Raw genomic sequence first — 16,548 nt, 5'->3', positions numbered from 1 at the left:
GACCCACACCGACGTCTCCTGGTCGTTTACCATCTCTCCGGTAGAGTTTGCTGTGGCCGTTCCCCTGCCTTCCTCCTCTCGGCTCCTCCCCGTCTATTTATCAACTCTGTGACGGGTCACGTTATCGGAGGGGGGCAGTCGGTGTGAAAGCACTGAGCTCCCTACCGACGAGTCACAGTCTGCCTGCGCTTACCATTAAATATTAGTCAAAGAGTTGATGGGAAAGCGAAAGCAGACTAATAGCAGCCGGGGATCTTATAAAAATCCCAGCGTTGAGCGGGACGTCGGACAGACGGCTGTGATCTAACCGGAGGAGCTGGATCTCACCGCGGGCTGGATGCGAAGCTCTACGGCATTGTAGGTGCACCGGAGTCTGCCGACGACATGGAGAATAAATAGTTGGTAACGTTGCTTTTCTTCCATAAGAATACACGTAATGTGTTTCATGTGACTACTATAATGTTTTATTGACAGTAGGCAAGAGTGTCCTCGCGTTAAATGAAACGTCAGTGAAGCCCAGTGTGACATTTTATGAGACAGAGTCCCATTCCCAGTGTTATTCCGTAGCAAGTTGTCACTTGCTTTCAAACGCCACAGCTTGTATCGTCCTGCTGTGAATTCCCCGACAAGCCAGATATTATATTGTCATTGTACGTAATGTGAACGGTTTTTATCGTGTCAGTAGTTTGGGATGCGTTGTCGAAGTTTCACTGTGGCTGCACTTCGTTTGAGTTAATCTTACCGGGTTCTCTCATTAGTCAGTCGTCGCCCGCTAATGCTCCATTTGTTAATTGTTGTGTCATTGTAATGTACCCTTCACACGCCTTTACCTCAAAATGTTCTCTCCACCTGTGGGTTTGTTTGGCCCACATCTTTCTGTGCCATTTTTTGGACACGATGTAAGTAAAGTAGAAATATGATTGTGGAAGGGTATTTCTGTATAAATTAAAAAAAAAAATAGTCATCCATATTTAGAAAATAATTCTCACTTTTGCTCCTTTTAGTCACACAACATCAGTTTGGATTCAGCTGAAGTCATGGATGCAAGTTGGAAAAACTGCTTTGAAGAGGAGCTTCTGTGTCCCATTTGCCTGAATGTTTTTGATGAACCCATCCAGCTGCCATGCAAGCACAACTTCTGCAAGGGCTGCATCTCTGAGGCTTGGGCCAAAGACAGCGCTGCGGTCCGCTGTCCCGAATGCAACCATGACTACGACCAGAAGCCCATACTGGAGAAGAACTTCAAGCTTGCCAACATAGTGAAGCGGTTTAATGCGCTGAACACTGAGAAAGTCCCTGCTGTGCTGCACTGTGTCCTCTGCAGACGAGGCCCCCCGCTGCCTGTGCGGAAGGTCTGTCTGCGCTGCAAGGAGCCCTGCTGCCAAATCCATATCCAGACGCACCTACAGCAGCCGTGTGCAGCCCCGGGACACCTGTTAGTTGACGCCGAGGAGCTGAGCGCTTGGACCTGTCCCAGTCATGAGGAGTACAGGCTGCTCCACTGTGAGGAAGAGCAGGTGGCTCTGTGTCCGTTCTGCTGCATCTCTCACTGCACTAACCAAAGACACACAGTCTGCGATGTGGATACGCAACGCATACAAATGCAGGTACATAAATCGCACCCACACACACTCTCCTACCTTCCGAATTCACTTGAAACTATCAGCTGGCAGGCAGGTGACTGTCAAAAGATTTGATAGATGCACTTTCTTCCATGGATTTTTCTTTGAATTTCAAGGAAGCAAATATTTCTGTCAGTTCACCAGTCTGTAAAGGCCTTCTCTCTTTGCCTCTTCCTTTTAATCTTATCTGATGTGCAAGGACTGGACAGGTGAAAGCCACCCCTCGGGGTAGATGATAGCACACATGCAGACATACGTCACACACTGCTTTTAACCTTGATCAAACCACCCATCCAACCACACCGCCACGCCTTCACATTAGCTGCCCTGTGCCCTCGGGTAAGTGCTGTGATGCAATCTGCATCCACCGGATATGATGACCCCTGTGTAGTGGGGGTGGATCCACATGTAGTTTGTTTATGGTAGCTACCCTGATCAGTTTCAGGATTTGTTCTAGAGGAAATGCAGACTTTAGAGGCTGATAAATGAATTGACATACTGTTTTTGTGAAGGAAATGGGGTGATTTGTGAAAATGTTTACAAGCCAGCAAGTTTATGCTTTTGCATTTCAACCGTTCCCAGGAGACAAAGGAGGGAGGAAAAGAGGAAAATAGATTCTACAGTGTGTGTGTGTGTGTGTTAATCTATCTGACAACAAGTGAATAATGATGTGTCTTGGCAGGGTTGACCTCAGGATGCATGGAGGAATGTGTCTCGCATAAGGCCAGCGTGTCACAGCCGTGTCCACTTCTGTATTTATTTCAGTTCACTCTCTTTTCACAAGTCTAATGTAAGTGGCAAGGTGTAAAAAAACAACCACCCACACGGCCTTATACACATTTCTTCCCTGTTCCTCCCTATCTGTGAAGGGGAGGGAGTGAGAATCAGATGAGTTTCAGCATCTGCCATGTTGCGGCCTTGTTGATTTGTTTGGTGATCGAATTATTCCATTTGGGAAAGTTACAGAGGCATTTCTTTCCTGTGTGTAGATCACAAAGTTCTAAATCTGTTGAAGGCTTTGGTGCAAACTGTTGCTCTGGTTCGGAGCTATTATTGGGACAAAAGATGTCTGTTCAGCCCTTTCCACAGCTGCTCTCTGCACACAGACATGCACACACCCACCCATCTTTCTGTTCTTTCCCAACTGTATGTTCACAGGGTAAATGGAGTCATCCAGGAGTCAGAGTTCCTGGCTCTTCTCAGATTAACACTGTCCATGCTTGGGTTCATCAGAGGCAGAGTCAGAGTGGCTTCTCGTTGTTACTTTCTGAGAGGTTGTTCTCCTTGACAGAGCTGTGCTCTATTTTGGTAAAAGGATTTTAAATTCCCCTGGCAGCTCTCTTGTTGCTTTTGGGATAAACAAAGAGGGAAAAACCAATGTAGCTATGTTCATATCTTGGTTATCTTTGGCTCTCAAAGGAGACTTTTACAGTAACCTTTTGCAGGCGTGCTGGTAATTTCAAGAAGAGAAAGGAAGAGTAATATAATAGTAATGTCGTCCCTGGGACTGGCAGAGGAGGAGCCCTCCCACACAACCTCACCTTGGTTTTCTCAGGAACCTCAGCAGGAAACCATCGCTCATGGAAGCTCTGCCGTTTGCAGTTTCTTGTATCTGGGCTGGAGTGAGTCAGTCCCCCAGAATGCTGAGGGCAGTCCATTGACATCAGACGTGGGGAATAGTTGTCAGTTGATTGTGAAAGAGGCTCTCTGTTCATTGAGCCTGAGGCTCCTCATTTAAACATGAGCTTCCTGGCAACCCGCGGGTGTCTGGATGGCTAAATAGGACAGTGGGGAAAGTGATCATTGGCGGGTTTAATCTTGATAAAGGTAGGCTTTCACGCTGCTACAGAGAGATCAGCCACCAGACAGTTCCCTCCTGTCCCCTTATGCTATTTCAAGCACACAACGAGACTAGAAGGGAATTGGAGTAAACATGGCAAAATGAGGAAGACACAGTTGTTGAGCAGAAGCATCCAGGCACAGAAAAGCTGTTGCCATTATGTGAAGCCAAGTCACATAAAACAGTTAATGCATCGTTTACAATAGCAATAACCCAACTAAGTGTTCTTTCCTGGTTTCACACAGTCACACAGAAGGTATGAGGTACCAGAACCACTGAGCTTTTATGCACTGTGTTAAGACAGTGATTATTAATGCAAGTGTGCTGTCTGAAAGGGTTTAAAGTATTGGGCTCACAGTACATGAAAAACTGGATGACTCAAGAAACGCGGCCAACTAACAAAGTACCAAGTGGGATTGCAGGGCAGAGTCAGCCGTTATGGGTATTATCAGATTGTTTGAAGAGGACTGTTTAGCTGGAACTGCCTGTATAAGCAAGATGTAGTATGGAGATGTAGTGCAGGTGTGGGATGTGTTATGAGTGTGTGACACAGGATTACAGACCACTCTGTTGATTTTCAGCATGAAAACCAGTCTTAAAGGTATAATATGCAACATTTTCACATTAAAATGTCTAAAAGCGACTAGACCTATGTTATATATTTTGTTGAGTTGTGTACTTACATTATCCCAAATGTTTCCAACAATGTTCAAACCCAGAGAAAGAAGTCATTTTATTCAAGGTAACGGTGTGTTTCATTTGGTCGCCTGTCAATGGCATTATATTGCCTTTACTCCCTGTATTTGGTCAAAAAATACTCATGAAATTAAGAATTGGCAAGAATAGTTTTGAAGGTTTGTGGTGCTGAGCCTTCTGAGGCTACAGGGAAAGTATCTGAGCACTACCTTTGCTTGTTTTCTGGCCATGAATAACTAAGAATGCTATGCAAGTGTAGCTGTCAATTACATTCCTTCAAAGTAAAGATTTAACAACATACAGTTACCTTAAGGCTAATTAAAGGCAGGCTCGTTGCCCCAGCACCTGTATAATTTATCATTTTATGATGTTGGGCTTGCTTCAACAGCTCAGGTTAGTCCCTATCTCTTGCACTCTCACTGTATAGGCCTCCGTATTACAAACCGTAAAGTTAAATGCATGCAGTAATTAATGCATGATCATATTACTGGAAATGCAATGTTTTCTTCCAAGCACTTAAAGCTGCACTGATCAACGTTTTTTTTTTGAGCAGATGAACAAACAGAAATGACTGTGAGTAACGTGAGACGAGTCACTTGTAGTGACAAACCCACAGTTCCCCTCAGCTCTATGGATCTTTGTAGCATCTTTCAGTTGATTGTTTTGATTTTATGGCCTTATGGCAATTTTACTGATCTGCTTCACCCTCGCCGCTCTCATCAGCAACATTTCCACTACCTAGCAGACTGACAAAGTTAGTGACTAGCTAACATTAAAGTTAGCTAACACAGGTAGAGGCTGTGTCTGAAATCACTCCCTCATTCACTACTCCCCATATAATAGACACAATAGTTTACAGAAAGTAGCGCATGAATTCACACATTCAGAAGTGGGACACTCAAATAACATGGCTGACAGTAAATATAAATATAAATATAGTGTACCATATAGTAAATAGGGAGTGATTGAGGAGCATTTTGCCGCTAAGCAGCCAGAACAGAGCTAAAAGGAGAAATAATATTGGACCTACATTTGTTGGGAGGCCAGCTGGGAGTGAATAACTCCAAATGCTTTTTAATGTTGGTCCTAGTCTGCTGGATGTGTAATTAGGGAACTGTTAACTGCTAACACATTCACCAACAACTTGATATGGTGATAATATGTCAATGTTGTGCGTACAGGTTGTTGCGCTGCCCCTAAGTGGCCCAAACAGTTTAAATACTTCTTTCTTTTAATATGTCGTCTTTCCTTTGTTAGTGCTTCCATTGTCAATTGTCCAAAGTCTATGTCATAATTCAAGTTATCTTAAATTGTGAAAGGTGGTCTGGAGGAGTCTGAAACATTTCGCAGGTGACAAAATTGTCAGCACTTAAAAAAAACAGTTTTTAAAGAAAATGCTAACAAGCAAAAGTGGGTGTAGTATTATGTATTGGTTAGTATTTTATGTTGTTTAGCATCTTTTGTGCTGTTTTGTTTCAGAAACCAGACTGTTGGGAAGTGTTCACTGTGGTATAATATAGTGGCCAGCCAGTTGTTGTACATAAGACTCCATGAGTGTTGTAAGCAGCTGAAGAGGCCTGTTGCTGTGATACCACAATGTAACTACCCTGAAACTCGCTCACTAGAGACCGCAGGAATGTCCTCATTCTCCCTATCTCCCTTTTTTCGCTTCAAACTTTCTCTCTGTTGGTTTCACTCTCTTTTTGTATGTCTTTCTCGCTTTCTTTCTGTCCGTTCTTGGCATGTGCAAGCAGAGCCCCACAGCACTTTGCCTTTCCTGCCGTTCCCTTTCTCCCATGCACACTCATGCGGAGGGAGAGAGCCGACCCCAGCGTTATGCACACAGACATGACAATCTGTCACTGACACAGAGGCCAATGCAAACAATGGGAGCGATGCATGTGGCAAAATGAGAAAGCAGAGAGGGGTAGTGAGACACCCCCTGCTTTTTGCTCCCTCACATACACATTAGCTTTCACATATAAATACATACATAAGGCTTTGTTGCCATGACAGCAGGTTTTCTCTTATTTGGGCACGGTGCCTTTCCCATGCAGAAACAGTTCATTAAAAAGCGTACCTGCCCTCCCCTGTTGTAGCTGTCAGCCTGTGACTGTAGATTGATTTCCATCTCCTGCAGTAAATGGAGAAGGATTATGTTTACCGGCTCTTTTACTGGCTTTGTGCACTCTGATTCAGCCCACAGAGGAAGTAGGCTGGACCCAACAATGGACTTCACTTGATGTAGCAACGTCCCTGATAAACTTAGAGGCAATCAGAGATGAATTTGTGCAATTGTGTTTGCCTTTGCTGGTTCTCTCCTAATGGATAAATGCATGTGGTCATTGCTGGCAGCTGTTGTGTCCTCCGTCTCATCAGGTTTGTGGAGGACGCTGCCTCAGTGGCACCCAGGTTTGCTGAGGTCACAGCAGAGGCCTGAGTTTTAAGAAAGAGTGTGTGTATATATATATATATATATATATTGTTTCTATTTTCAGTGTATCTTATTGTGGTTCATCTCATCCATCTAATCCACCTCTTCATGTCATCTCTCCACAGGCCATGCTAATGAGGCAGCAAGACAGACTGGAGGGTCGTGTTCAGAACATCGATGAGCAGCTCACCAAGCTCGAGTCAGACAAGACACTGATGAAGGTACAGGACAACACACACATTGTGCATACTTACAGATGCAATTGTGAACATTGTAAGTACTGGTCCTTTAGTTCTTTGTCATCATGCAGGTTTTGTGCAGTAATCTACACAGTGCTATAATGAAATGACTCTGTACCTTTGTTCGCTGTTGGAAAATGAAACGAAAATGTAATTAATCTTTGAATGGCTAGTGCATTAGGGTGGAAAATGCATTTTACAAATGACTTTCCTACATCAGCCCTGAACATGAAAAGCACAGATTCCACAAAATGAAGTAAGAAAAAAAATACACTTTAATATACAGTAACTGAACACAATTTATTACTGCGTATTGAATTAATTAGTTTCTTATTTTAATCCCAGGACTTGTTTTCTGCTGAATGGTGTTAATGATAATGTATGTAGTTTAGATGCAATTTGATATTGCACTTTTGGATAAAAGAATAGTCATACTTGATGAAATCAAAATCCTTCTCAGACATGACAAAGGCTCCTTCAGAGCCATTATAGACATTATAGAACTATTTTCACAGGCTGAGTTGTACTCTTTATTGCTAATAAAGTCATTTTGACATGTACAATAGGTGGCTTGTGTGAATGCGTATTGTAACTGTGTGTAGGTAGGTGTGTGTGTGTGTGTGTGTGTGTGTGTGTGTGTGTGTGTGTGTGTGTGTGTGCACGTGTGTTTGTAAATCAACCTGTCCTCTCTCTCCACAGGATGCAGTGTCTGAGCTGAAAGAGCGTGTGAGAGCCCAGTATCAGAGGATGCATGCGCTGCTAGAGGCGAACCAGGCTGAAACCGTGCAGACGCTGGAGAGCACATTCACCATGTATGTGAGGAAAAACTCCCAGCAGGTTCTGCAGCTCAACGAGAAGCGCCAGGAAGCAGAAAAACTCCTGAGCTCAGTACAAACGTTCTTCCAAAGATCAGACAGCATTAACTTCATAAAGGTACAAATCTGCACTGCCCTTTCTCCCACTTGCATTCATGTCGGCACAGCCTCACAAACACACACAATACACACACCAACTGAACATGATTTACAGTGTTTGTATTCACAGAATCAAATGTTGGATTCTCAAAACACAAAAAGCATTATCACAGACAAACCTCATTTGTAACAAGCACTGATGAATGTACACAGAGAGACCTCAGTATTCCTCTGTTCTCCTCATAGTAGCTGTTAGTGCGACGTTTAAAGGCAGATGGCAGGTCTGAATGACTTGTGCGCCTTTTTGTCTCTTTCAGAACACAAAACCTTACCAGCTGCTAATGGACAGGTAAGCATTTCTATTTCTGTTCTATTTCACTTTACTGGTACATGATTGTATTTAGTATTCATCATATGTTAGACAGTCAGGGTGAGAAGGTACACAGAAGTGCACGACAACTGTGTGTGCAATCGCTGCTTAATCAGCAACTCATGTACAAAAGCAGCAAGTCAGCGACGATGTGTTTCATTGTTTGGTATTATTAAATGGTTAGATATTGTGTTCATTTAATATTGCTGTGCTCTTTCTCTCTAAGAAGCTGTTCATTTCATTGAACTAAACCAGTTCCCAATCACATACCTGTGCAATTCTTCATCTGTATTTTAAAACCAGAGAATTGTCCGTGCAAAAGTAACCTTGGGAGCAAATTGGGAGAAACCTAGTAAATTAAGAGGGATATTCAATCAACCGCACTTGTTATATCTCTTCCCATTATTTGCATAATCCTACTCAGAATGTGTATGCATAAAGGAGAGCTTCATGTAAGGCTTCATGTAAGGTATAAATCAGTTGCCAAGTAATGCATGCTTCCAGTCTTCCAGTCAAATATAAAGCAAGTCTCAAGGTGCTGAATGCATCTCAACCATGGGTGCAACGGCTTATTGAATCTGGTCCACAGTGTTTTATGTGTGTGTGTGTCTCTTTTTTTAGGTCAAACTTGCACCTGACTGGTGCCATCCCTCCACTCAGAGTGGGCCAGCTCAACTCTCATCACTTGCTATCCGAACTCTCAACGAGAGAAAAGAACCTGCGAAAAATGATGGAGGGTAAGAAAAAATTGCAATGAGTAAATGAAGACAAGGGAACAATGTCTGGGATATAGTATGGTCAGAATTAACTATTATCTCTTTCTGTCCCACCACTTCTTGCCATTCTCAGAACCATTCAATGAGGCGCCCATTCTTGAGATTGTCCAGTCTGGCTCTGCTGGCTCCCACATGGGGACGAGTTCAGGACTACAGAAGAGGAAATATGGCATGGCTTTCCTGGAGAGTAACACTGCAAACTCCACCTCCCAGGATCCTCCACCGCTGCTCTACAGCAGCAAAAAACCCTTTCTGGCTGACCAGAGCCATCGTGCTTCGTCCATATATTCCTCTGAAGGCCTCTCCCAGAATCCTCACGCTGGCCCCGGCCATAGCCGACTCCTTGACACTTCAGCCCATCACATGGTGGGTCTAGGGTCCAGCTCTAGCCACCACTCAGGGACCTTATTCCCCCCCTCCCACTTCTCCAGTGGAGGTGCCTCGCAACAAGCCATGTACGAAGGGAGGAAAGTACTGATGTGCACTCTGAATAACTGCTGCTGCTCCAGGGCACCCGCTGCTCGTGCCCGGCCTCCGTACCCAACATCAGACTCCTTCCCCTCCATGACCTCTCAGGAGTTTCCCCCACATGCCCCGCTACCGGCCAGCCAGCCACTGCAGCATTTTCCCATGAGGGGACTGATGGAAGCCTCACAGACCGCCAGGCACCCTGACTTCTACGGGCTGTACGGCCAGCCTTCAACCAAGCATTATGGGACCAAGTAATAAACTAGAATCAGCATTTGTTCCGTTTAATAAGATGCCAGAATTAGCATCAGAACATCCATGTTTGCTTTTTGTTCCTTTCCATTTTGGTTCAGAGATATGTCATCAGTTTGTTTCACCAACACGGCTTCATGATAATGTTATTTTGACTTTTGGGAAACCCCTGTTAACTTTGGTAGCCCTGCTTACTTCCTGAATCACAGTGACAGTAGTAACGCTCTAATTTGAACCTGCCAGTTTGTATTTTTATTTATTTTCTGTTTCAATTCGACTGGAAATGCTAATGTGAATAATGTAGTCTTAAATCCATTCAAGCAGCGAACTAAAGAAACAAACATATCCTTCATCATGAGTCCTGACATGGGACTCCAGAGACTTCAGTGCCTAAAAAGACTGTTAACAAGCTCTTATTGTACTTGCAAGTTCCTAGCTCTTGATTATTTCCTGTTTGCGGCTGAAAGCATGCAGGGAGCCTCTCCATGCACTCCAAAGTCCATGTGGCTTTAGAAACACACTGGACTACAAATGCTTGTCAGGTTTTTCATGAATTTTTATACAAGATTATGAATAAACCAAAATCAGTGGAAAATGTTGAATAAACAAGCATATTAATTTGCCATGTGTTGTATTTTGAGCATTGGTTTACAGATTTTAATGTAATCTTGTGGGCTTTTATCCATAGTTATAGTGTATACTTTAAACCGAGTGACTCATATGTTATTTTAGATGCTGTGTTTGATTATAGTTTCAGGTCTCTTTGTACTGAGAAGCACATTGTGTGATTTGTTTAGAGGTTTCACAGTTTGACTCACTGGGTTACAGTTGAAATGTCAGAGCTTCCTGTAAAAAGAAGAAAAGCCATTATTGCAGTACATCCCACCCTGCAACTCACCCACAATCTATTCATAGGTTAAAGCTTGTAAAGGGAAAAAAATGCACTGGATGTCCACATGTTTGAGATCTACTGTATTCAGAGGAATCTCAGAACACGATGGAGGAGGTTTGGACAATGATTTGTTACAGACTGAGCCACAGCAGGCCCATTATCTGCCAATTTGGGACAGTTCACTTCCTTGTCAACATCCTGGTCTCGGGCAAAATCTCTGTCTCATCCCTCTTTGTCTCATTATTGGAGCTTGTTGTCAAGTTAGGTCAGAGAACAGGAATAACTGATGAGCAGCACTTCCCTCCCCTCGCCTCTGTCTCTTCCTCTCTCCCGGGGTATCATTTGCCGAGGCTTGATGCTGAGAAGGAGGGAGGAGGAGGAGGGTGAGAGCGGCGGATGATATAAGCGCAGAGTTTTAATGAGGGCTGGGACGGCATAGTCATCTACTTATCTGTCACTCATACTCCTTTCATCGTTCCCCTCCCCCGCCCAGCGAGACGGTGAGATAGAGGGAGCGAGCCGAGGGGCGGAGTGGAGGGCTGAGAGGGAGGAGAGGAGAAAGGGGCAATAGTTAGAGGGAGGAGAGGGGGGGTACAGAGTGAGGCACATCACTTATTTATGGGTTATAAAATGTTCTGCCCTCCTGTTTCGTTCTCCCTTTTCTCGTCTCGTCTGTTTTTTTTTCGTTTTTTTTTCTTCATTCAAATTCAATAGAGTGAATACTGACATTTCTGATATCCTTTCCACAGAACCTGGCCCCCTTTAGCAGTGAATACATGAGGCAGAGTAGGAGGAGCGGAGGTTTAGTTACAGTGTGGCATGAATCTGACATATTGTGTATGTGTGTGGAAGCCTATTAGCATTCCCCTTGAGCAGTTCCTTCTGTGTGTGTTATTAATAAAACATATCCTGGAGGAGGCCATACCATTAATTTAATCTATATAAATAATTTGATTTATAGCTGCATCAATCTTGCCATTTTAAACTGTAAGAACGTCAAAATCAGGGCGTTAAATGTTAAATTCTGTCTTCTTTTGTTTGAAAAGAGTAAAAAATATTATTTATATTATTTATTTTTATATTTTGAATGCCCGCAATTTTAGTATTGGGTGCAAACATGAAGCTTAAAAACAAGGTGTGTAGCTTTGTGTGTGTTTGGTTTGTGCTGCCTCGTGCAGGTTTGGTGCGAGTCGAATCCTGTTGTGTGAGTGAATGTGTGCTCAGGTGTCAGCGCACAATCAGCCAGTTACTGTGTTTCCTCATATATGTGCAGACGTTGGCTGTGTGTGTGTGTGTGTGCGCGCGCGCCCAGTGAGGTTACATATAGGGTAAAGGGTGATGCACTTGACAGCTGTGCTCTGTTGTGGCAGGTGTGTTGGAGCTGTATATGTATGAGTACAACACGCCCCTGCCTGCAACAGGACGTGAGCCTGCAGTGTGTGTGTGTGTGTGTGTGTGTGTGTTTTCAATGCATGGGAAACTGTCAGCTGTTGTGCAGCTGTTGTTTGTGTGCTTTAGCCAAAGTCTAGAGGTACTGTTGGACTTACAGTGGGCACTATCTCTCTCTGTTTCTTTCACACACACATTTTCTTGCCCAACATTTATTATATTATATTTCTCAGAGTTTATTTACGTTTGATGAAATGTTGATACTGTAACAGATGTTGTCATTGCTCTTTCCACAGATCCACTGCTGTTCTAAAGAGGATGTTTCTCAGACAACTATTATGTCTTAAAGAAGAAATCCACCCTAAAACACCTCAGAGGTTGCTGTCGGTCCCTTAGAAGTAAAGAAAAGGGCTTTGCAGATTCACCACAGGCTCAATACAGCCACATCTAATGGGGTGAATGTGATTATTAAACATAAAGAAAGTCTCCAACTCACAAAGAGAAATTGCATGTATGAAAGCACTTCATCTCAGAATAACTCCTGGAATGTACTGAACATCACAGACTGGTGATATATAGCAGCTGAAGAGTATCTGAGGGTGGAGTTTTCCTCTGTAACTCAGGCCTTTGATGAACATTATTGACATAGCCCCAATACATTTGCACAGCTTGCAGCTTGCATAACTGTCCCGTCAGTTGAGCGGTGGATATGAGAGGTGGCTGACACGGCAGCCTTAAGTATTATAGTATGTGGAATAAAAGAGTGGCTATTAGTGCAATTAGTCTGGACACACACACACACACACACAGTCTTAGCAGACCTCCCAGTAACAAAGACAGGAACATGGACATATACAGCATAATGCATACAGAGTGGCTATTCATCAACCATGCAGAATGCTAACCTTTATCTGATAAGGCCTTTGAAATCTGTGCCAAAACTCCAATCCAGGATAGCAGTGCACACACACACACACACACACAGTGCAAAAACATCAAAGACAAAGAGCCGTGGCAAATGTTTATTGATCTCTAGGTCTATTCTTGCCCCTGGAAATCATTGTAACACAAACCAGTCCTCTGTCAAGTTTCAGCTGAAGGGAAAAAGGCAACATTAACACATAAACACAATGTATATAAGTGTAAGAGGCAAAGTACCAGTGGAAATGTGTTTGTGTATATGAACATGGCCGGCAGTTCAGATCAAAATTAAAGGGCATTTCAGAGTCCCTCTGTGGAGAACAGCTGTATCAGTTTTTGAGTGAGAAGTACTTCAGCTGTTGCCATAGTAACTTTGGACTGCACTGGAGTGACACATGCAAGTGTCAGAGGTGGAAACTAATAAAATGTCTTTTCTCTAGTACTGCACTTATAGTATAATTGTGAGTTCATGGTTAGTCCCTTTATTATTTTCTTTTTTTCCCCGCAGCTTTAGACTTTTATTCCACAACATTTTAGAGGAAAATATTTAGAGTTTAGGGTTATTGTACCTTATTATACCAAAATGTATTACCTTTTGTCCTTAAGACATATTTGAACATTTTTGTTGCACAATTGAGGGATTTATTTGTGAATTGTGTGTGTGTTTGCATGCTGTGTGTGAGAAGAGAAAGAGAGTCTGCTCATGATGACGTCATGCTGACAAGCAAACAGGAAGTTGTTTCAGCAGGTATTTACCAAATAAAACACAACAGTGTCATTTTATGTGTGTTAATGTTTTTACCCACAGTACAGGCCACAATAGGCTTATTTAGTTAAAGATCTGCCATAAATCTGTCGATAGTTCTCCCTACAGTGGCCTTAAACCTGAGCTGCTTTGACAAATACGCTGCCCGGCAGAATCAGAGTATTTTTATTAGCTGACTGAATGACTTCCTGTCCAAATGCCTAATGCCACCCTGGACCAGGTCAGAGAACTGGTGGACAGACCAGTCAACCATGGCACATATCTGGATTGATTCACTCAGTCGGCATGAACAGAAAGTGCTTTGAACTGTGATATGTTGTTTATGAGTGTGTGTGTGTGTGTGTGTGTGTGTGTGTGTGTGTGTGTGTGTGTGTTTTAACAGCACCTGTTCTAAGCTGAGAAATCATAAGACACTGGTGAACTATGAACCCCACTAAATGCATGTCATTTCAGGTGAGCCCAGAACCAGTAAACTCAGCTGGGACTAGAATTAGAATCCACACTGCACTCTTGTGTGACATGCTGGTGTTTTTAATAATGCTGCTCTTCAGGACCTGCGGTGGAGTTCTGGCAGCGGGTGAACCAGTCTTTCAGCATCTTAGTCAACTATCCCGACCGCAGTGCAGCATCACCTTATTTCTCATCATATGCTAACAGCCTTTCCGTCATATAATGAGGTAAAAATGAATGACTCAGCATCAGCCATATTTATGATGATCCAACCTCTGGCAAAGATGAAGTTGGATTCTTTTGTAGTTGCTTGATTACTCTCACTGTACTTCTTGCTACTTTCCAATTTGTATTAAAGCCCTACCCAGTCATCCATGTACTGTATGCTCATCCCTAATACTTCCACGGACCAGCACTTCTCTTAATGTATTGAAACATGATGAGGCTGTCTTTTTTTCCAGATGAAAACATTTCAAATGTGTCTGCACCCAAAAGAGCTGTGGCAAAAAAAATCATTGTGTTGTCAGTTAGAAAAATACACAAATAACGAGGTAAACATTAAATTCATATCATACAGTTGATGGATAGACTTGTATTATGTTTCACACGCTGTTATGGCTGTAAAAAGGTCATGTCACATGGACAGAAAAATAGTAAGTTTTGGCGTCTTTCTTTGAACCATAGAAAAAGAAGATTTGACATAGAAATATGAAAGAACATATAAGTGTGTGTGACAGAGGAGCATACAATTCAAAGAATAGAGAGAAAATCTGTATGTTTATGGTGCATATGTTCAAAAAAGGACTCAAATTTAAAGCAAGACTATTTGCGACTCCTCCTACAAGACAATTTTGTTTGGCAGTAACATTTCTTTTATCATGCTTCTCTGTGTGAACTGGCATGTTGTTGTGGCCTACGCTACAGACACAAGCAAAGCTCTGGACTCTGCTGTAACCTCTACATGAAGGGGAGGACTCAACGCACCGCACAGATGCTGGACCATAAAACCCATATACCCAATACAAGTGGTGTAAAGGTTCACAAAACCCCCGCTCAGGGTACACCAGTTGGATGAGGTTTATGAGTCAGAAAATAAGAAGCGGCAGCACCTGCCCCGAGTCAAGGTGACATTAACTAGTTGGAAGATTGTTACACACTGATTTGCTATCTGTCAAATAACCCCTTGAGGGGGTTTTCTCACTCTGTAATTCAATCAGTCTACCTCTTGAGCTGAGATGATCTGTGAAAGCGCCATCAAAATCTAGAGCAGGTAATGTGATATTATGTGTTATTACTCATCTTTTTTTACCTTCCCATCATCACCTTCCCCTCCCAGAGAGAGAGAAAGAGATGGCACCGCAGTCACAATGACGGCAACCACCTGGGACGATCAAGGGTAAGGGCTTGAGTATAACACCCTAATAATGCAAAATCATTTATTTAAACGTCCTCTGATTAAAGCGTCCCTACCCTCCCTGTCTTTGTGGCCCTGCTCCCTCTCAAGTCTCCTTGTTGACAGAAGCTGCCATCAAGGGCATCACCCAGGTGTTCATTCCTCATGTTACCATGGCAGCACCTGCCGTGACTTAGTTGTTGGGACAGAAAAAATTGTAGTTGTATTACCCTCATGTGGACATCTGGTGCTCAGCGGTGTCGCTTGTTTAGCGTACTCTCCCTCGACTTTTCCTCTCTTCCTGTCCCACTGTGCCACAGTCAAGCCGCCCATCATTATGCAGAGACGGGAGAGGCTTGACTTCATGTGAGGTGTGCTGTGAGTGGACATAGCTGAATGTGTTTAAGAGGACTTGTTTACGTGGACAGAGCCTCTCTGGTTCATCAAGCATACAGTGCGTTGTCATTTATGAGCTGGGAAAGGTTGTGTTGGGTTTAACAAGTTGCTCCCATCTCTCTCCCTGCATCTCCTCCAGTCTTATCTGCATGGTGCCTGCAGTCTGCTTGCTCTTCCCACAGGAATTATATGATAACAGCAGCTGACAGATGGGCAAAACTTTTAGACTGGGCTGTGGTTCATTTGCAGTCAACAATTATCTTCCACATAAATCCTCTATTATAAAGTAAAGTACAGCTAAGAAACACTTTCAAATGAGGAGGAAGATCTGTCTTTTCTAAAATGAACAAACTGACTGACAATGTGCAGATGAACCAGTTATACAATCCACTACAGTGATGTGCTGTTTAGATCATGTTTACATGTGAGGGTGTTTGTACAGTGCAGATGGGATCGTAATGTGGATGTGTAAATTATGCAGACTGTAACCTGATAAAGCTTTGACTGATATCATGCTATTTACCGTCACCCTTCAGCCAGTTATCCATTGCTGGTGGTTTACTGTCAGCTTGGCCAATAATTTCACACGGCTTAGTTAGCTTCAGGTAGTAGTGCTCTCTGGGGGAATATCTGTGTTAATCCACTTGTCTAGCTCTCAGCTTTGTAGCGTTTCTTTTTCTCATTGTTCTTCATTTGCCTTTTTTTTCAGCCTTTAGACCCATCCAACTGA

The 16,548-nt window shown here is 43.1% G+C and overlaps 1 protein-coding gene across 1 annotated transcript; it reads left to right on the top strand.

Moving 5' to 3' along the window:
* Positions 1-226: 226 nt before the first annotated feature.
* Positions 227-10,234, top strand: LOC139294158 (E3 ubiquitin-protein ligase TRIM8-like). The gene is made up of 7 exons (XM_070915972.1): positions 227-402; positions 1,005-1,607; positions 6,718-6,813; positions 7,531-7,764; positions 8,063-8,094; positions 8,737-8,852; positions 8,965-10,234. Exons 2-7 carry the CDS (start codon positions 1,038-1,040, stop codon positions 9,615-9,617), a joined length of 1,701 nt encoding a protein of 566 aa, XP_070772073.1. The 5' UTR covers positions 227-402; positions 1,005-1,037; the 3' UTR covers positions 9,618-10,234.
* Positions 10,235-16,548: the final 6,314 nt, after the last annotated feature.

This window comes from Enoplosus armatus, chromosome 12 (assembly GCF_043641665.1).
Source record: "Enoplosus armatus isolate fEnoArm2 chromosome 12, fEnoArm2.hap1, whole genome shotgun sequence".
Classification (NCBI taxonomy): Eukaryota; Metazoa; Chordata; class Actinopteri; order Centrarchiformes; family Enoplosidae; genus Enoplosus; species Enoplosus armatus.
Note: the sequence above shows the minus strand (reverse complement) of the source record. Positions and strands in the feature narration are given on the sequence as shown.